General features: G+C 49.2%; 1 protein-coding gene across 6 annotated transcripts in view; it reads right to left on the reverse strand.

The window, feature by feature from the left end:
- Positions 1–24,803, reverse strand: part of GRAMD1A (GRAM domain containing 1A) — a 56,372-nt gene that overhangs the window by 30,332 nt on the left and 1,237 nt on the right. For 4 of the 6 annotated variants that reach the window (XR_008310835.1, XR_008310836.1, XM_053268080.1 and 1 more), the window contains exons 2-4: positions 7,439–7,465; positions 3,282–3,501; positions 1,964–1,984 (exon numbers count right to left, since the gene is read on the reverse strand). Coding sequence is in view for 4 of the 6 variants with exons in the window: in XM_053268080.1 (XP_053124055.1) it covers positions 1,964–1,984; positions 3,282–3,501; positions 7,439–7,465 (268 nt within the window). In the remaining 2 variants the exon portion in view is untranslated. Of the gene's footprint in view, positions 1–1,963; positions 1,985–3,281; positions 3,502–7,438; positions 7,466–20,810; positions 21,128–24,803 lie in introns of those variants that run through there. The other 2 variants (XM_053268082.1, XM_053268081.1) reach the window with 2 other exon arrangements.

Genomic DNA, 24,803 nt, shown 5'->3' on the forward strand with positions numbered 1-24,803 from the left:
GTGCTTGAATGATGTCCTTGGTTTCAAACATCTCTTTATTATTACCTTATATTTTAAGTGTACCCTTAACAAAGGGGTCCTCAAACATGGGTCCCCACGTGGTGTTGGACTACAATTCCCAACATCCTCTGCCAAAGTGGCAGGGGATGATGGGAGTTGTAGTCCAGCAACTTCTGGGCCCCCACGATGTTGAGAACCCCCTACTTAACACATCTTCTTACGAGTAGATATCAGAAGCATAAGGCCCAGAGAGGCCCAGACAAACAGAGAGTTCAATTCTGATAATTTCTCCATTCTTTGAGAGATCAATAATCTCTCAAGTCTTCATTTCACAAGACCAGAGACTTGGGTGATAGGGCAGAAATCTCTGGACAAATGTGCAAACAAGCAAGAGCCTTGCTTGATCAAACCTAGCATTTTGTTTCCAACAGAAGCCGCCAGATGCATCTAGAAAAGCCACCAGCAGGATACGTCATCATTAACCCTCTCCTGCTGCTGCCCCTGTCAACAGCTCAGATTCTGAGGTAGACTGCTTCTGAACCTGGAGGTTCCATTTACCTAGCACAGCCATCAAGAGACCTCTCCTTCATGCATCTGACAAATCCCACTTCATTCGTTCATCATATTTTTATACTGCCTAGATATGTACATATCTAGGCAGTATACAGAGTTTGAAAAATAGCAAATGTGAAGCAAAGCAAAGACAATTAAAATTTCACAAGATAAATAAAAACCATCTCATAAGATTAAAAAAAATAGTTTAAAATTAGTTTCAGTTAAAAATCTGAAACTAACATTGTGTGGGTCTGATCGTAATAAAGGAATTGAATCGAATCAAAACAAAAACTAGTTTCAGTTAAAAGCATTTTAAACTCGCCTAAGCTAGTGGCTTCACATGCACAAGACTCACAGCAGTACTTTATTTCATTATTTAAAGCTGAAGTGGATGCATTTTGAGGCACCCTTTAGTACGGACACAAAAGCCCAAATGGATCGGAAGAAAGGTCCATTCAGTCAGCATCCTCCTTCGCACAGTGACCTGGAAGCCCACAGGCCGGGCTTGAAGATAATCGCCCACTTCTGCAGTCTTGGGTAACTGCTTGACTTTGGACTACAACTCCCATCATCCCCAGCCTTTGGTCATTGTGGCCAGGGATGATGGGAGTTGAAGTTAAAAAATGTTACCTAGACTGGCAATTCTGATGTTGCTCCCCAGGACTACATACTCCATAAGACTGGACTGCTTATCTCTCAACTTACAAACCATGGCCCCAATCCATACAGTTGTCCCATGGAACAATTTAGTCGCTATGTTGCTTAAAGCGGCTCACATCCAGACTAAATTACTCCTGAGTAGTCCTACTGAAATTAAGCAGCCCTTTACAGCAGGAGTTCCCAGGCTTCGGTCCCCAGATGTTGTTGGACTACAACTCCCATCATCCCCTGATACAATGCCATAGTGGCTGAGAATAATTGGAGTTGTAGTCCAACAACATCTGGGGACCCAAGGCTGGGAATCCTAGCTTTGCAAGCCTGCTCAACTTAGGTCCTCCAGCTGTTTTTGGACTACAACTCCCATAATCCCCAGCCACAGTGGCTAATAACCTGGCGTTATGTGAGTTGTAGTCCAACATCTGCAGGAGGACTGAAGCTGAGCAGCCCTGACATTAGAGCGACTTCTGAGTAGTACAGTTCAGCAAGTTAGTCCGGATGTCAGCCTGTGGGACTCACAGCTACTCTGAGTTGACTTGGAGGCCAGGAGCTGAGACGTCTGCCCCCTCTGGCCATCTCTTTTTTTTGGACACACCTGAGGGACCCGTCCTCTGTACCCTGGCAATATTTTTCTCCTCATATGTGTGTGTGTGTGTGTGTGTGTGTGTGTGTGTGTGTGTGTGTATATATCCCAAGACTATCTATGCATGTATACATCCCAAAGGACCAACACACACAAAAAGCCACTTACGCTATACCAGCTTTGCATTTTCTGAAAGAAAAAGAGAGAGAGAAAGGGGAAATTAGCATAGCTCACTATCGGAGAAACTAACCGTCAGATACCTAGTGCATTTGTTCCCCACATCTCTTTGAATATCAGAGCTTTGATGAAGGCCTGTTTTCCTGCACCCAGGAGAATTTGGCCAGGGGTGGGTGGGCGGGGGAAAGTCTAACTGGGAAAGGTCTAATATGTGTCTGTCGTCCCCCACCGCATAATTTTCCCCAATATCCATGTTCGACACCAAAGGATGAGACAGTTGGACCTCAGTCTTGGGACCACAGACCTGGTCCCACTCAGAGCGGCAAAGGAAAGGAGGAAAGCATGCACGGGAGATAGGGGCCGTAGCTTAGCAATAGAGCAGCTGGTTCATTCCCTGGTAACTTCCAGGCACAACCGGGGGGGGGGGGGACGCCGGTTTGACACCCTGAAGAGCTGCTGCCAATTTGTGTAGGAAACAGTGGACTAGATGGGCCAATGGCCTGACTCTGTAAGGCAGCCTCATATTTTTGCTCCCCTTCCAGCCGAGGGCAAGGAAGAGAGGTGATTAGAATTTTCCTTTTTTACCCTGTCTCTTTGCACCCTTCTTAGCTGAGGAGCCGGTTGCAAGGTAGAGAAATGGACATGCACGTGGGAGGGATGGGCAACCAGATGGGAAAAGCTGGGAGGCCCACCAGAACCAGCTCCGGGCTGTGATTTTCTTGGCAGAATACAGGAGTGGTTTACCATTGCCATCTCCCACGCAGTATGAGATGCCGCCTTTGCTGCTGTCACTAAAGTGAGCATCCGCCTCCAGGACCTTCCTATATCGCAGCTGCCCAATATAGGTGACTACAAATATATATTTACGAGGCACGGTCTGGGAAGCACACCGGCGGGGATTCGAACTCACAGCCTTGGGCTTCCTAGGCAAGCTGCTTCCCTGCTGCGCCACCACAGCTGATAGACGTTGGGGTAAATCTGGCCGATATGTGAATGCACATCTCCATTCGGGAGGAGATGCAAACTAAAAGCTGAGAGTGAAGAGCTTCCTGCTCCTAACCTGACACTCCAGCCCAGGGGTTCTCAAACTTGGGTCCCCAGATCCCGCTGGACTACAACACCCATCATGCACAGCATTGTGGCTGTGGATGATGGGGGCTGTAGTCTAAGAGCATCTGGGGGAGGCCATGCTTAAGAACCCCTGCTCTAACCACTACCCCATACCGATTCCTCCACCTGCCTCCTCTTCAGTCACCCCTTAATGGCACTCAGCACCCACCGCTCGGGGTGCTCGGAACCCGGCTCTTACCTTGTTGTTGCGGATGAAGCTACGCCCACTGAGCGGGTAGTTGAGGGGGGTGCTGGGAGGGGGCCCCGGCTGGGGGCCCCGCTCCACGCTGTTCTCCGAGCCCTTCTCCACCATGGTCTCGGGGGGCGACTCCGGCGGGGGCCGTGGGGGCAGCAGCAGCAGGCGCTTCCTCAGAGAGGGGGAGCTGCTTGGGGTGGTGCGTGGCGAGGTGGTGCCTGTGCTGGGGGGAAGCAGAGAGGGAATGAGGAGGCAAGGCCTCAGCCAAATCCCACCGCCCCCCGACAGCCTCCCAGCTCAGGAACAGATCCCCACACTCATTTCCGCCCCACATCTCCACAGCCTTCATTTCCCCCCACCCTTGGCACATAGGAACATCGGAAGCTGCCACATACTGAGTCAGACCTTTGGTCTATCTAGCTCAGTGTTGTCTTCACAGGCTGGCAGCGGCTTCTCCAAGGCTGCAGGCAGGAGTCTCTCTCAGCCCTATCTTGGAGGTGCCACCAGGGAGGGAACTTGGAACCTTCTGCTCTTCCCAGAGCGGCTTCATCCCCTAAGGGGAATCTCTTCCAGTGCTCACACATCAAGTCTCCCATTCATATGCAACCAGGGCAGATCCTGCTTAGCTAAGGGGACGAGCCATGCTTGCTACCACCAGACCTGCTCTCCTCTCCTAGGCATGACTGCCCTGCCTTGATTTACCCTCCACAATGGCCCAGAGGGTTGCCATGCCCACCCCCCCTGGAGAGCTCCTATGCCTTTCAGAGCTGCACAGAAGGGAGAATTCTGCCCGCTGCACCTTCCCCCGTTGCCTGCAGGACTAGAATGAGAAAAGCCACATCCTCTCTTCTTGGAAAGGTGCAGGAGCCTTCACAGGGGCTGGACCCAGCACCCTCAGACCCTGAATACCCTATCTGGCCTGCCAGTTTCCTGTCCCGCTCCTGTTAAAGCAGAGGCTATTACTAGAGCTGAGGAATGTAAACAGGAAGGTTCCAGCTCCTGGGGTGAAACAGGATCCTAATCCTAGAGTCGGGTGACCTGAGGAAGCCTCAAGAAACAGCAGAGGATACGCAGAAGAAACTCAGGGGGAGGAAGACCCAACCGGAGTCGGATCTGTGACCACACACACAGCTGGTCCCACAGATCTGGTGCGTATGCACAATCATGCAGAAGTGGTCCCAACCTTCACCATTACATGCTTATAGGAAGCAGGTTTTTCGAGACGCTGAAGTTGTGGGCTAGCCCACAATTGGTGGACGACTCTGGCTTCTCTTCTGCTCTCATTTCTGACTTTTGTTATTACCACCAGTAGCCTTTTGCGGCTGGGCACAGCTGTTTCTTTTAACGTCTGCACCAGCTTTCCTGGAGATGATTATCGGAGCTAATTCTATATTTGGACGATCTTTCAACATGGTGTCTGCAAGCCGTCCTGGGCTCCATTGGCCCATGATGGCAGAAGTTTTGAGAATAAATAAACTTGAATGACGAGATCGTGTTCCGAGGCAGATCCCCTCAAAAGAGGGAGAAAGGAATGTGTGGAATGGGTCTCTGAGCACCCTGCTTGCATCACACAGGAATCCAAAACACACAGGGAAGGCATGGAGACCCCTGCTTTCTCACGACCCTGGGTCTTCCTCTGGATGAGTGTGGAAACCAGCCTGCGACAGAGCGACTGAAATATAAAAGGGTCACAGTGGCTGACACCCCGACTAAATTTACTAGATCAGAGCCGCACAACTTCTGCTCTCCAGCTGTTGGACTACAAATCCCATCATCCCCAGCCAAACAGTGGCCAACAGTCGGGGATGGTGGGAGTTTGAGCCCGACATCTGCAGGAGGGCCGAGGTTTTGCAGCCCCGGACTACAGGTAGTCCTGTTGGAATTTAATAGTTCTTCATTGTAACTCCTGAGTAGTAACACCGAAAGAAAATTAGTCTGGATGTCAGCCACTAATCTTTGCTAATGATCTGAAGGACATACCCAAGAAAATTCATGTAATGATGAATCAGTGCTACAGCAGATTATACTGTGTCAAGCACTCTGCCAGCAATTATGACCTTTGCCCCACAAAAACCCTGCAGGGTAAAACATTCATAGCCCTGAAGAATCGAGACTGAAAGACTCAGGGGGCATTCACACAACCAGGCAGGAAGGGGAGTGAGGCTGCACAAAGTTTACCTTCCCCCAGATGAGCCATGGAAGGTTGCTGGGAGCGCGGACCAAACGCCCAGATGCTGCAGCAGCAGGCAGCTCAGAACTCCGGAGGCCAGGATGACACATCCTGGCCTCCAGGTATCCCACAATGCACTGCGTACCAAGTGGAGTGCAAAGGGGGATTTCCCCAGGAGATGGGCACTCTAGGCACCCATCTCTGTCTCCTCAGCTAAAGGCCACTGCAACTAGGAATGCTGGGAGTTGTAGTCAACAACATCTGGGGATCCCTGAGGGAACAGTGTTCCCTAGCCTGGGTTAGGCACATGTGAACAGCCTCAATGAGTAGCCCAAACGCACCCAGATAGTTTGTGGTTCACCAAGCATTTAAATCCTAATGAAAGCTGGGCATGCACCAAATACAAAAAACTTATAGAAACACAGAAAGCTACATTATACTAAGTCAGACCAGTGGCCCATCTAGCTCAGTATTGTCTACACACCAGGGATTCTCAATTTTGGGGCCCCAGATGCGATTGGACTTCAACTCCCATAATCCCTAGCCCCAGTGGCCTTTGGTTGAGGATTATGGGAACTGAAGTCCAATAACATCTGGGGACCCAACATTGAGAATCCCTGGTCTACACTGATTGGCAGTGGCTTCTCTGAGGCTTCAGGCTATGTTACTCAATCACATAATTCGGGAGTTACTCTCATGGGAACATGAGAGAAAAACTAGCAAACGTCTTGGTGGATTTCCCCCCAAGTGTGGGTTAGGAGGGATCTACCATCAGGATTATAACCCACCGAGTTTGCATCACCCCTGAACAAAGTGTTCCCATTCTACCCTCACAACAACCCTGCATGGTAGGCAAGGCTAAAAGAAAGGTCTGCCTAGGGTTGCCAACTTTCCACTGCCCGAATAAGGGACAGGAGGGAGTATGCAGGAGTAATTGGGAGCCTGAGTGCTGTGTATGTTTTTACCACTTTCAACTTAAACTACAGTATAAGTTGCAACTTAGATTGCTTCTCCTCTGCTTATTGATATGGCCCTGGTTAGCCAAACTGGGTGTGATGTAACTTTGTTTGCTAGAAAAGGAAGCTTGTTAGCCCATAAATAAAAATAGGATTCACACATGAGCACTATCTAGTAGTTATTGCTTGCATGGTTTTCATGCTCCTGATACCTGGATAATGCTAAGGTAGCCGGTGGCTGTTAACGTTAATATTTTTGTTAATGTGCCTAATACGAGACTGCTGTGGCAACTCTAAGCCTGCGGCCCACCAGAACCACAGAATATTCTGGTAGAGCGGGAGAAGGGGAAGGAGTTGGGACTCATTGGTTATTTAGCGATTAACTAAAGAACTGGTTTGTTCTTCTTCCCATTAGCTGAAAATAAGGGGCAAATGGCACCCCATAAGGGACAGACAATTTGAAGCTGAAATAAGGGACGTCCCTGCTAATAAGCGGCTGCTGGTAAGCCTAGGTCTGCCCAAGATCAACCACCACTCTTTGCGTGAACGGAACCCGTGTCTCTCCAGCCAGAAACTCCTGACCCTTGATGCAGGGCTGGCTCCAGGTCTCGGGGGGTTCCCAATGAACTGGGCCCCCTTCCTACTCAAGTGCTCCTCAAAGGTAGTCCTGCCATCGCCACACCAAGGCCGAAGGCTGCGGGGATCAATGATGACCTTGGCAACTCCTTAGGGTGTTGACTTCAATGCTGGCCATGGCTAAATGCCACTACCAAGCAGTGGGTTAGTGGTGGATGTGGGCATAGCAGGGAAGGGGCTACAGGTACCCTACGTCCCCCATGCTCCCAGTGAAGTTCTGTGACAACCTGTGGTACTTGAGAGGGTCAAGGCTGGGGAACGCGGGGTCCATCCTAAGTGGGGGCCAGGCTCCTGTGGGCCGAAGACGACTCCCTAACACATCCACCTTCCCCTCTTTGACACATGCACACGCGCATACACACACACATAGCCCTCCCCAGATCTGGTAGGAAACTTACCGGCCACCCAGGGATCGGCCCTGTGTCCTGGTGCAAACGTGAGCAAGGAAGAAAGAGAGCGGAGGGAAATGCATGAAAAATAAGAAACTGGGGAGAGAGGAAGAGAAAGAAAGAAGGGGGGAGGATATCCACACACCCAAGGCGAAAGCCCGAGAGAAAATGTCTGCAGAGCTGTTTGGGCCATTTGCTTCCTGCTGTCTACGTAGCTCACACTCTTATTTTGGTCCTCTGCACACATGCCCGTGCCCCCCCGCTCCCCGCCACCCCCAGCAGCCTTCCTCGAAGCAGGTGGTTGTGTTCCACTGAACAGCTGCAAAGAGAAACATACACACAGCACAGTGTTCAGCAAGGTCGGGTGTCCCAAACTTCCCCCCTCCGTCCCCATCCAGCCACAGTGAAGCCTATACAGAGAGGACAATTCTGCCACCTGTCCCCACCCCCCAGCACCTGCCAGCCGCTGTCACCACCGTCCCCCAACCGAGATCTGATTTCTGAAAATGCTGAAAATGTTACTATCCTTTTGGACACATAACTGGAGCACCTGTGCGGGGGAGAGAGGTACCGGCAGCGTAATCCTTGTGGTAACCCACAGATGTGTCAGTTTCTCAAAAATCTGAAGAAAAAAACTTGAAGGGGGTAACACACACATGCAAACACACACACAAACAGCTCCAATGTTACTCAGGGGCGCGGAATGTTCACAGACTCAGGAGCAGTTAACAGACAGCCAGGTGGGCGGAGCTAATGAAACTCAGCGGCGGGGGCTGGAGGAAGGAGCTCTTGAACAGAAAGCGCAGGACATTGCTCGACATGGCACATACTCTCCCAAGACAGTCACAGCCCCTTCTCCTTCTGGGGGGCAAAGGTTCCTAAAGCTTTCTTCATGATCAGGCAATATTTTGTTGGGAGTCCATACTTGTTAGTTCCTATGTCCCACAGGGAATTGCTAGAAGGGGATATAATATGGAAAGGATCTGCCAGCCCTCATCCTTTGCCCAAGAGCTTAGGTGTGAAGGCTTAACATCCTTCCTCAAGCATACATCCTGCCCACCCCCAACTTGATGCTGTTCAGTTATGTGAACCGAGTTTCCATTCCTTTCACAGTTCTAAAATTGACCATGCCCTCAGCATTCGACACATCGCACCGTAACCAGCATCACAATCTCTGCCTCGGGCCCGGCTGGCCTTCAGAATTTGTTCAGCCGTGGCAAGGACCTTAAGACAACACTACCTCTACTTAACACACTCTCCTCCCTTCAGAGGCACTGGACAGGAAATGGGAGCCATTTTGCTGATCCCCAACTATCTATCCATCAGTAGACCGCTATACGCCTTTCCTGCTCGTCTGCGCCCCAAGCCACAACCACCAAATTGGACGGAACGGCATTCTGTGTGGGGCTGCAAAATAAAACATTGGGACGTTCAAATCCCAAGACTGCCTTTGAATCAGGAGAGTTACAAACAATGCAGGTTTAAGACTGCTGTATGCCTTCTTGGTTGCCCTCTTCTGCACCTTTTCCAGTTCTACAATGCTCTTCTGGTCACCATACCTTCAGAAGGACATTGTAGAACTGGAGAAGGTTCAGATGAGGGCAACCAAGATGAGCAGGGGCCTAGAGCACTTTCCTTATGAGGCGAGGCTACAACACCTGGGGCTTTTTAGTTTGGAAAAAAGACGACTGCAGGGAGACATGATAGAGGGGTACAAAATCATGCATGGTGTGGAGAAAGGGGATAAATTCTTCTCCCTCTCGCAAAACACTAGAACCAGGGGGTCATCGCAAGAAACTGATTGCCAAGAAATTCAGGACCAACAAAAGGAAGTACTTTTTCACACAACACATAATCAACCTGTGGAATTCTCTGCCACAAGATGTGGTAACAGCCAACATCCTGAATGGCTTTAAAAGGGGCTTGGACAAATTCATGGAGGAGAGGTCTATCAATAGCCACTAGTCTGAAGGCTATAGGCCAGGCATGATGCCTCTAGATCCCAGTTGCAGGAGAGTAACAACAGGAGAGAGGGCATGTCCTCAGCTCTTGCCTGTGGGATTCCAAGCGGCATCTGGTGGGCCACTGTGTGAAACAGGATGCTGGACTAGATGGGCCTGGGGGCTGAAACAGCAGGGCTGTTCTATATTATTGCTTTATGATGAGACGCGTTGGTCATTTCTGATGACTCTGGGACATCTTCCCCAGGTGAGGACAACAGAATCATCGGTTCTGGACTATTGTGAAACAATTAAGCAGGCCGAAGTATGTAGTAGTAGATAATATGCATGCCACAGACTCACCCCTTTGTTTCAAAAGGGGGGGGGCTATTTGTTGGTGCCAACAACGCTGCTATAGTTTTTACTTACAAAGAAAAGGAAATACAAAGGCAAGATATGACAAACAATGAATATTTATATACCACTTTGAAAGAAAGAAAGAAAGAAAGAAAGAAAGAAAGAAAGAAAGAAAGAGAAAATGGCTCAGTGTCCCCAAAGGGCTCACAATCTAAAAAAGAAATATAAAAGAGACTCCAGCAACAGCCACTGGAGGGATGCTGTGCTGGGGATGGACAGGGTCAGTTGCTCTCCTCCTGCTAAGTAAAAAGAATCACCACTTTAAAAAGGTGCCTCTTTGTTCAGTTAGCAGGACAAGACACAAAGAAAAGAAAAGAACCCCACCAAATCTTAAAATACGCAGCAAAATAAATGCAGCAAAATAAAACAAAATGAACAAACAAACAAACAGGCCTTTTCTGCTACTCCCATCTGAAATTGAAACTCGTTATGGCGAGGACTGCCAACTCTGATTGAAGCTGTTTGTGGAGCTTTTTTTTTGTTTGCACACAAGCCATTAAAATCTCCAGGACTGCATTCAACAGTCACCTGGAGACTGACGCCGATTTCTGGAGTCTCCAAGCCAATCCTGGGAGTCTGGCAACCCTATTTACGGCCTGGAACTTCCATAATAAAAATCTGTTATGGTGTAAAACAACACGGTGACCTGGCTCAGCAGGGCACTACCAGAAGAAAAGTACCAAATAGGATGTTAAAAAGGAAAAGAAGGGCCCTATCCAGTTACTACCATTCCTGGCTTTAGAACATCACTGCTAGGTTGCCCTTGATGAGGCTGATATTCATTCATTAATTCATTCATTCACACAGTCAGACAGGGGTTATTGACTGGTTTGTTTTGTCCAGACATCGAGTCCTTCCCAAGGACCTGGGATGGCTGAATTTTATTACCAATGTTGCTGCTGTTATTAGAGATATTGTCGCAGAATATAGGCTGTTCCCAGTAAAGTTGCTTTTTGTAATTGTCTGGTGATGATTTCTGTGGCCCCTATGGTGTTGAGGTGCTCTTCAAGTTGTTTTGGAATTGCACCTAGGGTGCCAGTTACCACTGGGATTACTTTGGTCTTTTTCTGCCACAGCCTTTCAATTTCAATTTGTAGATCTTTGTATTTTGTGATTTTTTTCTATTTCTTTTTCTTCTATTCTGCTATCCCCTGGTATTGCTATGTCGATTATTTTGACTTGTTTTTCTTTCTTCTCGACTACAGTTATATCTGGTGTATTGTGTGGCAGATGTTTGTCTGTTTGTAGTCGGAAGTCCCATAATATTTTTACATCTTCATTTTCTACAACTTTTTCAATTTTATGGTCCCACCAATTTTTGGCTTCAGTTAGCTTGTATTTTTTACAGATGCTCCAGTGTATCATCCTTGCTACCTTGTCATGCCTTTGTTTGTAGTCAGTCTGTGCGATCTTTTTACAGCAGCTGATTAGATGGTCCACAGTTTCATCTGCTTCTTTACAAAGGCGGCACTTGCTGTTTGTTGCTGATTTTTCGACTTTTGCTCTTATTGCATTTGTTCTTAGTGCCTGTTCTTGTGCTGCCAGTATTAAACCCTCTGTTTTTTTCTTCAAGTTGCCATTCTTAAGCCATATTATTATTATTTATTCCATTTCTATACCGCCCTTCCAAAAATGGCTCAGGGCGGTTTACACAGAGAAATAACAAACAAATAAGATGGATCCTTGTCCCCAAAAGGCTCACAATCTAAAAAAAATGTAAGATAGATACCAGCAACAGTCACTGGAGGTACTGTGCTGGGGGTGGAGAGGGCCAGTTACTCTCCCCCTGCTAAATAAAGAGAATCACCACATTAAAAGGTGCCTCTTCGCCAAGTTAGCAGGGACCCACAGATTCAATGTGCTGATGTCCTTGGGACCCACAGATTCAGTGTGCCTTTCACGTTAAAAAAAAATCTCCCCACACTCAAAACATCTCCTGACACAGTGTGCCTTTCACATACAAAAATCTACAGAATGAAGATCTGGCAACTCTTTTATGCTACGTTTTGGACTCCTGAGCACCTGAGCTTTCAAAGTTTGCTCAAAAGCAAGCTGCTAGACCTCATGGCTGAAGTAAACACATTCTAGAACATCCACACAGCTTTTCTTGAAAGCGCCAGTGTTCTGTGCAGTGCATTGCTGCCTAGCTACCCATTCTTCATGGTCTCCATTTATGCCCTCTTCCCCTTCCCCAGCCAAATTTATTTTCTGCACCATCTAATGGGCCTCATCATTCAAACGCCAGCATCTGCCCGAAAGGCAAAGCAAAGCAAAAAGGTGAACATAGTTCATGTTCAGAATAAAAGGTTGCAGATCCAGTGTGTTCGTGGGAAACTGTTGCTCGCCCTGATTTAATCAGAGCTTCTTGGCACGGAATTTGGGATTCGGTTTTGTTTTGAGCCCTAGGTATGAACGGCTCTCGGGAGCCCCAGCAGTCAAGCACACACACACACCCCATCGCTCACATCGGTGGGGTTGATACTGATGGAGATCAAATGTGGATGTGGGGACCAGGTGGCGGTGGTAAGGGGGAGGCGGGTGGTGGCATGGTTCTGGGAAGCGTTAAGAGCGCAGGGGCCGCGTATGAAGGCGGAACCGTTTGCGTCAGAGAGAAACGGCTCATTAGGCAGCAAGCGACCTTGTGGGGCGATCTGTTGCAAGGAGCAATGTGTCTGAGCAGAGACTGCAAATGGAAGAGAGACAGAGACTGGGGAGGAGGGAGGGACAGGACTGAAAAATGTATCGCTGTGCATGCTGCCGACAGCATCAGGCTTTAAAGAGGCCTGGACTACACATGCCATAAAAGGAGGTGGGATGGGGTCATAGCTCATCTGTTTTGCATGTAGAAAGGCTAGGTTCAGGCTGGGAGAGAGACTCCTGCCTGACACCGTGGAGAGCCGCGGCCAGTCAGGGTAGACACTGCTGAGCTAGAGAGGACCTATGATCTGACTCGACAAGGCGGCTTCGTAGGGGATGGGGTCAGAGCTAGTGTGGTGCAGTGGTTAGAGTGTAAGACTCAGGACCGGGGAGACCTGAGTTCGAATCCCCGTTCAGCCAGGACACTCACTGGGCGACTCTGGGCCAGCCGCATATCTCTCAGCCTGACCTACCTCACAGGGTGGTTGTGAGGACAAACATAACCATGTACACCGCTCTGGGCTCCTTGAAGGAAGAGCGGGATAGAAATGTAATACATGAATGAATGAATGAATGAATGACTCAGTGGCAGAGCATCTGCTTTGCTTCTCTATGAAGAAGGTCTCAGGTTCAATCCCCAGCTTTTTTTATTTTATTTTATTTTACATTTATATCCCACTCTTCAGCTCCTAAGGAGCCCAGAGCGGTGTACTACACACTTAACTTTCTCCTCACAACAACCCTGTGAAGTCAGTTAGGCTGAGAGAGAAGTGACTGGCCCAGAATCACCCAGCAAGTCTCATGGCTGAATGGGGATTTGAACTCGGGTCTCCCCGGTCCTAGTCCAGCACTCTAACCACTACACCACGCTGGCTCCTACATCTTCAGGTAGAGACTGGAAGGGACTCCTGCCTTCTCCTTGGAAGATGTCTTGAAATCTTTTAAAACCAATTAGATATTATTAAAAGCCAGGCTGAAGAGATGGGTCTCTATGGCTCTTCTGAAGGATTCCGGGTCCAAAGAGGACAAACCTCTCACACCCACAGGGTGCGCGTTCCACAGCCTAGAGGCAACAACGGATCCCAAGTTGCCACCAGATGAACTGGTGGCACCTGAAAACGGACCTCTCCTGATGATCTTAACGAGCAGTGGGGATCTTACAGAGAAAGGCACTTTCTCAGGTGCCTTCCTATATCGCTGATGTCCAATATAGGTGTTTCCCATAGTCTGGGAAACATACCAGCAGGGATTCGAACCGGCAACCTCTTGCTGGACTACAACTCCCATTATTTATTTATTTATTTAGACATGTATATCCCGCTCTTCCTCCAAGGAGCTCAGAGCGGTGTACTACATACTCCCATCATCCCTGATTATTGGCCCCTGTGGCTGGGATGATGGGAGTTGTAGTCCAAAAACAGCTGGAGGACTGTAGTTCTACAGCCCTGAGCTGTATTAGCCCTTTAGTAATCTCTGATGAAGAGCACCTTATCTTGACACACACTGGGCTCATACTGTCCCCCGCTCACATCCTGAAATGGTACAGTCCCAAGATGGGCTGTACCATGCGATTTTTCAGGGCACGCAGATCAGTCCTAAATTTCTTGTTCTCTTGATCGGAGATCAATATGAAAACGTGACCACACCAAAAATCCAACAGATCAGTGGCAAGGAGGAAAACGAAAAGCAGCTCACATCCAACATATGCCGAGGCGTTTCGAGGGATGACTCATATTTTGTTTTGGTTCTTTCTCCCTCTTTTCCCATGCTGGACGTTAATAAATTCCGAAAAAGGGCACTGTCGCAAAAGTGCAACACGTCAATCAGTTATAAGTGAGCCATCTGCTGCATTCATGAATACGCGGGTGAAAACTGCAGCAGCTAAACACAGTTCAGAACGTGCAAGAGAAAAAGGGACATTGCCCACAGTGCTGAATTCCCATAATATCCATCCCGTGCTACCAATCATGGAAACAGCCGCTTGCTAAGCTAAGAATTACAATCAATCAAGGAGTCATTTGTAAACAAGCACTGCACTGGCTTCTCTCCCCCCGCCCCCCCCGTTTTCTTTTCAGGGCATCCCTATCAGGATTTAGACTGTAAACTCCTTGAGGGCAGAGGCCTGCATTTGGGAGCTTACCCATTTCCGTAAAGCACCACAGACATTGATCCCAAGGCACAGCCAACATGTGAGGGAGGCAGCAGCATCGTGCATTTCAGCCATGTCCCCAACGGTAACATCCCCTTGTGATTTGGGATTTTTGATGGTGCAGGAGTCTTCCTTGAGGGCATGGCTGCCCAGTGCAGATGCCCAGGGGAGGCATGCTCAGCGAGCGCGTCATTATGGGAGATGGAAGTGCCTGGCAGCACCATTCCACTGCATCCCTCAATCAATCCCCTGCTAACGGAGCCAAGCCTTTTTTAAAGTGACCATTCCCTTTATTGAGCACGGGGAGAGCAACCGGCCCCATCCATCCCCAGCACAGCATCCCTCCAGTGGCTGTTGCTGGCATCTATCTTACGTTTCTTTTTAGATTGCGAGCCCGTTGGGGACGGGAAACCATTTAATTTAATTACTGGTGACCAGGAGAGCTGGTTTTGTGGTAGCAAGCATGACTTGTCCCCATAGCTAAGCAGGGTCTGCCCTGGTTGCATATGAATGGGAGACTTGATGTGTGAGCACTGTAAGATATTCCCCTCAGGGGATGAAGCCGCTCTGGGAAGAGCAGAAGGTTTCAAGTTCCCTCCCTGGCTTCTCCAAGATAGGGCTGAGAGAGATTCCTGCCTGCAACCTTGGAGAAGACGCTGCCAGTCTGTGAAGACAATACTGAGTTAGATAGACCAATGGTATGACTCAGTATATGTCAGTTTCCTATGTTCCTATCTATAAACAAATGTAAACCACTTTGGAAGCTTTTGTTGAAAAGTGGTATATAAATATTTGTTATCGTCGTCGTCTTCAGCAGAGTTGCTGTCTCACACACCTTCAGATCAGTGTTCCCTCTAAGGCGTGCACATGTGCACCCGCTCACAAGTTTTTCGGATGTCCGCTCAGTTAATTTTAGATCCCGCTCAGGTTGGATCAGGAAGGCCCCACTCTGAATGCAGGTGCGCACACACTGCCTTGATACTGCCACCCAGAACAAAACTCATCCCGCACACAGATGAAAAAAAAATTAGAAAGGAGACTGCTTCAGATCAAACCACATTTTTTCTTGCCTTGATCCAGAGTCGGGTACTCCCTTAAAATGCTTCATTTTCACTGGTTTCAGTCCCTTTCTACATCTACAACCTACATCCATAGAGGACAGGGTCTAGTTCAGTGGTGGAGCATCTCCCTTGCACGGAGAAAGTCCCAGATTTAATCCTTAGCAGCATCTCCCGGTAGGACTGTGAAAGACTCCTGCTTGAAACCTTGGAGAGATGCTGCCAGCTAGTGTAGACAATACTGAGCTAGATTGACCAATGGTCTGACTCAGTATAAGGCAACTTCCTGTGCTCCTGCATCAGCACGCCTTTTCTTTATATTGGGGAGAAGAGCTGGTATTCCAGTAGCAAACATGGAGTCTTCCCTCTGCTAAGCAGTGTCTGCCCTAGTTTGCATTTGGATGGGTGACTACATGTGAATGCTGTCTGCTGTAAGGTATTCCCCTTAGGAAATGAGGCTGTAGCTCAGCAGCAGAGCATCCGCTTGGTATGCAGAAGGTTCCAATCCCTGGCAGCAACTCCAGGTAGGACTGAGAAACCCACCTGAAATCTTGGAGAGATGCTGTCAGTCTGTGTAGACAAATACTGAGCTAGATGGACCAAGGGTCTCTGACTCTTTATAAGGAAACTTCCTGACTAGCAAGCCAGAGGTGACCGGTTCGAATCCCTGCTGGTAGGTTTCTCAGACTATGGGAAACACCAATGTTGGGCAGCGGCGATATAGGAAGGTGCTGAAAGGCATCATCTCATACTGCACAGGAGGCGGCAATGGTAAACCCCTCCTGTATTCGACACCGATTCGACACCGATTCGGTGCCAGGAGTCAACACCAATTCGGTGGCACACTTTACCTTTCCTATATGGCTATGACTTTTAAAACCCAGCACAGGGCTCCTTAAAGGTAAAGTGTAACATCAAGTCGATTTCAACTCCTGACGCCCACAGAGCCCTGTGGTTGTCTTTGGTACAATACAGGAGGAGTTGACCATGGCCATCTCCCGTGCAGTACGAGATGATGCCTTTCAGCATCTTCCTATATCGCTGCTGCCCGGTATAGTACCAGCGGGGATTTGAACCGTCAACTTTATTCTTGTTAGTCAAACATTTCCCCACTGCTCCACTTAGGGTTGGCCAAAATAAAGTTTAGCCTTTACGTTTCTTGCCTAAACCACAAACAGGGCTGAGAACCCAAAGACGCTGGTCTTCTGACTAATCACTGAACACCACCTAGTGCCGAGCGCATCATACGAACTGCCATGGTATAGTGGTTAGAGTGCTGGACTAGGACCGGGGAGACCCGAGTTCAAATCCCCATTCAGCCATGATACTAGCTGGGTGACTCTGGGCCAGTCACTTTGCTCTCAGCCTAACCTACTTCACAGGGTTGTTGTGAAAGAGAAACTCAAGTATGTAGTACACCGCTCTGGGCTCCTTGGAGGAAGAGCGGGATATAAATGTAATAATAATAATAATAATAATATGAACTCAGGCCTGTCAGAACAAACACGGAAGAGTCCCGCTTCCTACTCATCCTTGGATTCTGATTCAGAGTACCCGGTTCTGGGTGCTCCGCCAGTTGTACTCTTTGACCTTGCTTCCTCCTCTGTGAACTATGGCTTGGTCTTATCTGGGTCCCACAGCCTCAGGCAGCTCACACTAGAAGCTTCCAGGCAGGGGCATACACACTGAATTAACTCCTTGTGCACTGAAACGATGCAATCGACACTGACACCGACTCAATGGCACACTTTACCTTTACACTGCAATCAGGCATTGGCCCTATCCACCCCCAGCACCGTATCTCCAGTGACTGTTGCTGATGTCTATCTTATGTTTCTTTTTAGACTGTGAGCCCTTTGGGGACAGGGATCCATCTTTCTTTCTTATTTATTTATTTATTATTTCTCTGTGTAAACCGCCCTGAGCCATTTTTGGAAGGGTGGTATAGAAATCAAATTGTTATTGTTATTAATAAACAATAACAAAATACAAAGATCTACAAACTGAAATTGAAAGGCTGTGGCAGAAAAAGACCAAAATAATCCCAGTGGTAATTGGCGCCCTGGGTGCAATTCCAAAACACCTTGATGAGCACCTCAACACCACAGAGGCCACAGAAACCACCATCGGCCAATTACAAAAAGCAGCTTTACTGGGAACAGCCTATATTCTACGACGACAACAACTATAATAACAATGCTATTAATAATGAAATTCAGCCATCCCAGGTCCTTGGGAAGGACTCGATGTCTGGATAAAACAAAGCAGTCAATAACACCTGCCTGACTGTGTAAAAAAGAAATAATAATAGCAGCAAGCCACCTAAGCAAACAAGCCAGCTAATGGCGCAGCGAGGAAATGACTTGACTAGCAAGCCAGAGGCGGCCAGTTCAAATCCCTGCTGGTATGTCTACCAGACTATGGGAAACACCGATATCGGGCAGCAGCAATACAGGAAGATGCTGAAAGGCATCATCTCACACTGCGCACGAGGAGGCAATGGTTAACCCCTCCTGTATTCTGCCAAAGCCAACCACAGGGCTCTGTGGTTGCCACGAGTCGACACCAACTCGATGGCACACTTTACCTTTAGCAAGCAAGCAAGCCCTTCTATGCTCCCCGCACCCCACAATTTTCCCCTGCAATCGCCACTGAATAGAGATCGTAAGGAGGAGAGCTGGTCTTGTGGTAGCAAGCATGACTTGTCCCCTTAGCTAAGCAGGGTCTGCCCTGGTTGCATCTGAATGGGAGACTAGAAGTGTGAGCACTGGAAGATATTCCTCTCAGGGGATGGAGCTGCTCTGGGAAGAGCAGAAGGTTTCAAGTTCCCTCCCTGGCAGCATCTCCAAGATAGGACTGAGAGAGATTCCTGCCTGAGACCTTGGAGAAGCCGCTGCCAGTCTGTGAAGACAATACTGAGCTAGGTCGACCAATGGTCTGACTCAGTATATGGCAGCTTCCTATGTTCCTATCTTCTCTGTCCACACTATTCCACCTGGTCCTCCTGCCAACTCATTGCTAGTGAATCACACGGCTCCAACCCACTGCTAGGGACCAATTTGCTGCCGCTATTCTCCCGCAAGCTGGGAACAGACATAGTTACCTCATAGATATTTCCTTACACTTAGCAAGAGAGAACAGAGGAGCCTGCCTTTGAAGAGGTACTCTACCCAAGAGCACAGAAGTAACTTTATATTATATTGTGTGTGCTTGTGGCCACAAAGCCTCCCTACCAACAGCGCGTGTGTCAGGGAGGAGACACACAACATAGGAACATAGGGAACAGCATTCAACATCAGACCATTGGTCTCATTCAGGATTGTCTACACACTGACTGGCAGTGCTTCCTGGTTTCAGGCAGGAGTCTTTCTCACCCTACCTGGAGATGTCAGGACTTGAACCTGGGACTTTCTGACTGCAGAGCAGATGCTCTGCCACTGAGCTATGGCCCGAGCCCCAAAGATGGCATACATGGGTCTCCCATCCACGCCAAGCTCCTCAGAGGAAAAGCGGGATAGAAATGTTAAAAAATAAATTAATTCTGGCACTGAACACACCACGACCTGCTCAGCTTCAGCAAGGTGGCTGAGCTGGGGGAATTAAGATTGATTGTGTGTGTGTGTGTGTGTGTGTGTGTGTGAGAGAGTGAGAGAGAGAGAGAGAGAGAGAGAGCGCACGTGCGAGCGAGCAAGCGTGAAGAACATTCTCCCATAGTCTGCTGATTGCAGGGGCGAAATGTTCTGTGAGTATTTATCATTCAAAATGTTTACTGTAGGCCTCATAGGAACATAGGAAGCTGCCATATACTGAGTCAGACCTTTGGTCTATCTAGCTCAGTATTGTCTTCACAGACAGGCAGCGGCTTCTCCAAGGTTGCAGTCAGGAGTCTCTCTGCAACCCTGTCTTGGAGAAGCCAGGGAGAGAACTTGAAACCTTCTGCTCTTCCTTGAATGGCTCCATCCCCTAAGAGGAATATCTCACAGTGTTCACACATCAAGTCTCCCATTCATATGCAACCAGGGTGGACTCTGCTTAGCTAAGGGGACAAGTCATGCTTGCTACCACAAGACCAGCTCTCCTCTGAGCGCATGGCATTCAAACATTGCCAAAACGTCTTGCAGGATACAAATATTGCAGCTCTGATCGGAAGTAGAAAATGCTGCCAATTCTTTAGGTCAGGGGTTCCCAACTCTGGATTCCCAGATCTTGTTAGATTGCAACTCCCATCATCCATTGTGGGTTTAGGTCACTGTTCTTTTAACTAGCCGGTCATGTCTGCAAAATCCAAGGCACCACAATAACTGCTTTTTTACAATACCAATTTGGACCAAATTTGGTACAGTGGTAGGATCACAAAGGGACACCTCAAACGCATCATTTGTGATAATGTCATCCACCCCAATGCAAGATGGCAGAAAACATTTGAAGCGCAACTTGAGAACTGCCTAACCAATGTGGACCAAATTTAGTCCAGGCGTATGGATAGTGGAAGGAAAGCAGGCAGATGAGTTCTTACTGGAACAACTTGTTTAAAATACTGTGACTACTAATACTGTTCCTCCTATAATACCAGTTATAGACTTGTTTAAATATGATGGCTTCCACCCAAAAAAGAAAACCCTGAGAAATATGGTTTAGTCCAGGCAGTAAATTTTTTCCATTAGAGACACACACACACACACACACACCCCTACCCCTACAATTCCCAGAGATCCCTAGAGAGAAGTGACTTAAATTAGTGTGTCTGGAGTGTAGACAGAAAGAGAAAAGGAGGAAAACAAGAGAGAGAGAGAGAGAGAGAGAGAATATGACAGGGGGAGAAAGGAGGAGATTTAAAACTGGAAGTGTTTGTCTATTGATTATCAGTTTTATCTCTCTCTCTTTCGCTCTCTCTCTCTCTAACTGGGCCACAGGTTGAGGTTAAAGGTGGATCCTAGGTCCGAAAACAGTTAGGAACATAGGAACATAGGAAGCCATATACTGAGCCAGAGCATTGGTCTATATAGTTCAGTATTGTCTTCACAGACTGGCAGCGGCTTCTCTCTCAGCCCTCTCTGGGAAAGCTGCTGCCAATCAGTGTGGACAATCCTGAGCTAGGTGGACCAATGGTCTGACTCAGCATACGGCCGCTTCCGATGCCCCCACCTCCCTGCCAGGAGGAAAGGATGAATCCTCCTTACTCTGTCCTTGTCAGAGGACGCCTTCTCCTGCCTTTTAAACCCCCGGATCCATAACCGTCCCTTTCTAAGCGATGCACCACTGGTCTCATCCAGACTGTAGTCTCCGTCCCCCTGTGCAAAACGGCTCGGGTGGAGCTGGGGCAGGGGCTGGAGAAACAAGACATGTGAATCAGAATCGACCGCGAGTGGCGAGCGGTGCCACGGAAAGAGAGCTCAGGGTTTTGCAGGAGGGGAACCGGGCAACGGTGCCAGCGAGAATGGCAAGGAATGGCGGAGGGAGGGTGTCTACTCCACGCGCCGCGCCCGCCCATGTTGTGTGCAGCCACAGCAGCTGCCGATGCTCCAGAGCGGCGTCCCCTGGGGCTGACCTTGGGCTGGCCTTGCGTCCGCCTGCCTCGCCCCCACCCAGCCCCGTCCCCGCGCCACAAGGATGCAGGTGGGGCCTGCCCCTGGGAGCGGAAGGTCGGCCGCGAAAAGCACAGCCACAGCCATGTGGGTCAGCAAACAGGCAGTGACAGCTCAGCACCGCAGGCAGGAGGCAGAGCAAGGCTGTGGCAAAGCTGTGGCACAGCCCGAAACCAGACGGACAGGATGCTACTCAGAATCCGGAGGTTTGGGGGTGGGGGCGAGGGAAGTGACACAGGAACATAGGCAGCTGCCATATACTGAGTCAGACCATTGGTCCATCTAGCTCAGTATTGTCTACACAGACTGGCAGCGGCTTATTGATTGATTTGATTTGATTTGATTTCTATACCGCCCTTCCAAAAATGGCTCAGGGCAGTTTACACAGAGATATAACAAATAAATAAGATGGACCCCTGTCCCCAAAGGGCTCACAATCTAAAAGAAATAAAATAAAATAAAATAAAATAGGCACCAGCAACAGTCACTGCAGGTACTGTGCTGGGGGTGGAGAGGGCCAGTTACTCTCCCCCTGCTAAATAAAGAGAATCACCACATTAAAAGGTGCCTCTTTGCCAAGTTAGCAGGGCTTACAGGCTACAGGCAGGAGTCTCTCTCAGCCCTATCTTTGGTAGTTTGTTGGTTCAATAAAAAAAATCTTGTCCTATCTGGAGATGCCAGGGAGGGAACTTGGAGCCTTCTGCTCTTCCCAGAGCGGCTCCATCCCCTGAGGGGCATATCTTACAGTGCTCACACATGTAGTCTCCCATTCAAATGCTAACCAGGGCGAACCTTGCTTAGCAAAGGGAACCAAGGGAGCCACAAGACCAGCTCTCCTCCCGCAGAGCATCTCGTGAGCCAGTTTCCTCACTCAGCCTTCCCCGGGACCTACAGAAGGTCACAGAGACGATGATACCCCGGAGGGCTCCAATCATCCCAGGGACATTGCTAGGGACTTAAAAGATCTGGCCCACAGTCCCTCTTTTAAAAATTAAATTCAACCTGACACACACACACCCCAAGAATGATTATGTATGTTTTTAAAATCTAGATCTATATCAGGCGTAGCCATCGCTGATCCCATGTGTGGCAGCTCTCGCGAGAGTTCGCAAGCAAGCTGCCGGCAGGGGAAGAGGAAAGTGGCGGCACCAGAGGCAAGGCGGTTAACAAAACGGCGGCAGCAGGCGGGGGGGGGGAGGGAAATGGCAGCGGCAGGCAGACAAGAAAACGGCGGCAGCGGGCGGGACGGCAGATGGGGGAAGAAAGTGGCAGCAGCACGGCAGATGGGGGAAACTAGAGGTGCAGATGCTCTGAGCCCAGCCCAGCCAGTTCTTTAATATTATAATACAGCATCTATGGAGGTGGAAGCAGCAGAGAGCTTGGGGAGGCTGGGACCGCCACTGGTTCACCTAGCTCAGTATTGTCTACACTGACCAGCAGCGGCTTCTCCAGCCAAGGTTTCAGGCGGGAGTCTTGCCCAGCCCTACCTGAAGATGCTGCCAGGAATCGAACCTGGGACCTTCTGCTTGCAACGGGGCTCTACCACTGAGTTACGGTCAGGGGGATAGCGGACAGCACTCCCATGTCGTCACCCATCCAAATGCAAACCAAGACAGGCCCTGCTTAGCAAAGGGGGCCATCCATGCGGGCAACTGCCAGACCAGCTCTCTTTGGTCTTTTCCTATCTGAAGACCAAATCCTGCGGACAGGGGCCGACTGTGTGTGTCTCTCCCACAAAACGGGCACTGCGTGCAAATTCTGTGCCAAAGACCCACACGATCAGCCCCCTGCCCATGGGACTCGTTCGCTCAAAGAAAACCACAGGGCTCTGTGGGCGTCAGGAATCGACACTGACTCAACAGCACACTTTACTTTACCTTAAACATGCATAGGATTGCCCTGTTGGTGGCTTTCTGGCCCCATCCAGCTCTCTGGTTCTCAAATATTCACCACTGTGAGACTGGGATTTGAAAATTTAAAATAATACAACCTGAATTTTTAAAACAAATTATTTTTCCAGGCCTTTTGCAGTCATCTGTCCCCCCACCACCACCAGCATTTTCTTGCAGCCATAACACACCCAACACCTCTAGGGAGATGTTTCATTTAATATTATTCAAAGCTCCTCAAATTAAAAGATCCTTGCTAAAAAATCTATGAATCAACCAACTCAGAAGCCTGAGATGCATTTACTAACACACTGTTGAATCTCTCCCTAGAGTACAGAATGGTTCTCGGGAGTCCTGACTCCAACTTCCCCTGTTTAATCACAAGACAGAAGCACATGGGTCTTCAAAAACGCCCATTTGTTTACACACAACCCACAGAGCCCAGTAGTTGTTGCATTTGAACCCCCAGGGGTGTTCAAGAGCTGTAGTCAGATCTGACTCTACCAATGCCCACTGGACTTCCCAACAACTGTCCATCCAATTCCCCCCACCCCTAAAAAAAACAAGAGCAACAGATTACACTCTTATAGGTTACATTGGACACTGCTGTACTGAGTCAAACCCTTGGTCCACCCAGCTCAGTATTGTCAACACTGACTGGCAGCAGCTCTCCAGGGTTTCAGGCTGGGCTTTCCTTGGAGACACCAGGGATTGAACCTGGGACTTTCTGCAAGCCAGTGTGATGTAGTGGTTAGCGTGTTGGGCTAGGACTGGGGAACCTGAGTTCAAATCCCCATTCAGCCATGAAAACTCCCTGGGTGACTCTGGGCCAGTCATGCATCCCTCAGCCTAACCTACCTCACAGGGTTGTTGTGAGGATAACTATAACCATGCCCTCTGGGCTCCCTGGATTTATATCCCTGGGATATAAATACCAATAAATAAATAAAATAAAAACATAAACAAAAAGCACAGCAGATGCTCTGTGTCACTGAGCTACAACCTTCCAAGGAAAACGGCGCATGGAACTGCCTTATCTTGAACCCTTGGTCCACTGAGCCTGCAACCTTGGAGAAGCCACTGCCAGTCTGTGAAGACAATACTGAGCTCGATGGACCAATGGTCTGACTCAGTATATGGCAGCTTCCTATGAGCTCAGTATTGTCAACACGGGCTGGCAGCAGCTGTCCCAGGGGTTCAGGCTGAGCTTTCCTAGGGCTACCTGGAGATGCTGCCAGGGATTGAACCTGGGGCCTTCTTCTGCATGCTAAGCAGATGCTCTGCCACTGAGCCAGGGGGGAGGGGGGCAGATCCCCCTCCCCCTGCACCTGGTCGACTTTCCAGGGCTGGTAAGGAGGAGGAGGACCACAATTTAAGCAAGGGGTGGGGGGACGCATCCAGTGGGCTTTCAACCCTCCACCATCACACACACACGCCGCCAGCCACCCCCAATGGAGGCGTGGAGACACACACACACACACACACACACACACACACACACGAGGAACAAAGGCGGCGATGCTACAAAGACCACGATGCCGTCGCTGCCGGTGGCGGTGAGCGCGGATGTCGCACCGGGAGGGCACCACCACCAGGCGCCGACAAATCCACACACCTGTAGCAACGGGAAGGGATTGAGGCCGGGGCTGGCCCCCTCTTTCTTGCCCCCAATCCATCCAGCCTTTCCGAAGGGCCAGCA

This window comes from Hemicordylus capensis, chromosome 7 (genome assembly GCF_027244095.1).
Source record: "Hemicordylus capensis ecotype Gifberg chromosome 7, rHemCap1.1.pri, whole genome shotgun sequence".
In the NCBI taxonomy this organism is placed as follows: Eukaryota; Metazoa; Chordata; class Lepidosauria; order Squamata; family Cordylidae; genus Hemicordylus; species Hemicordylus capensis.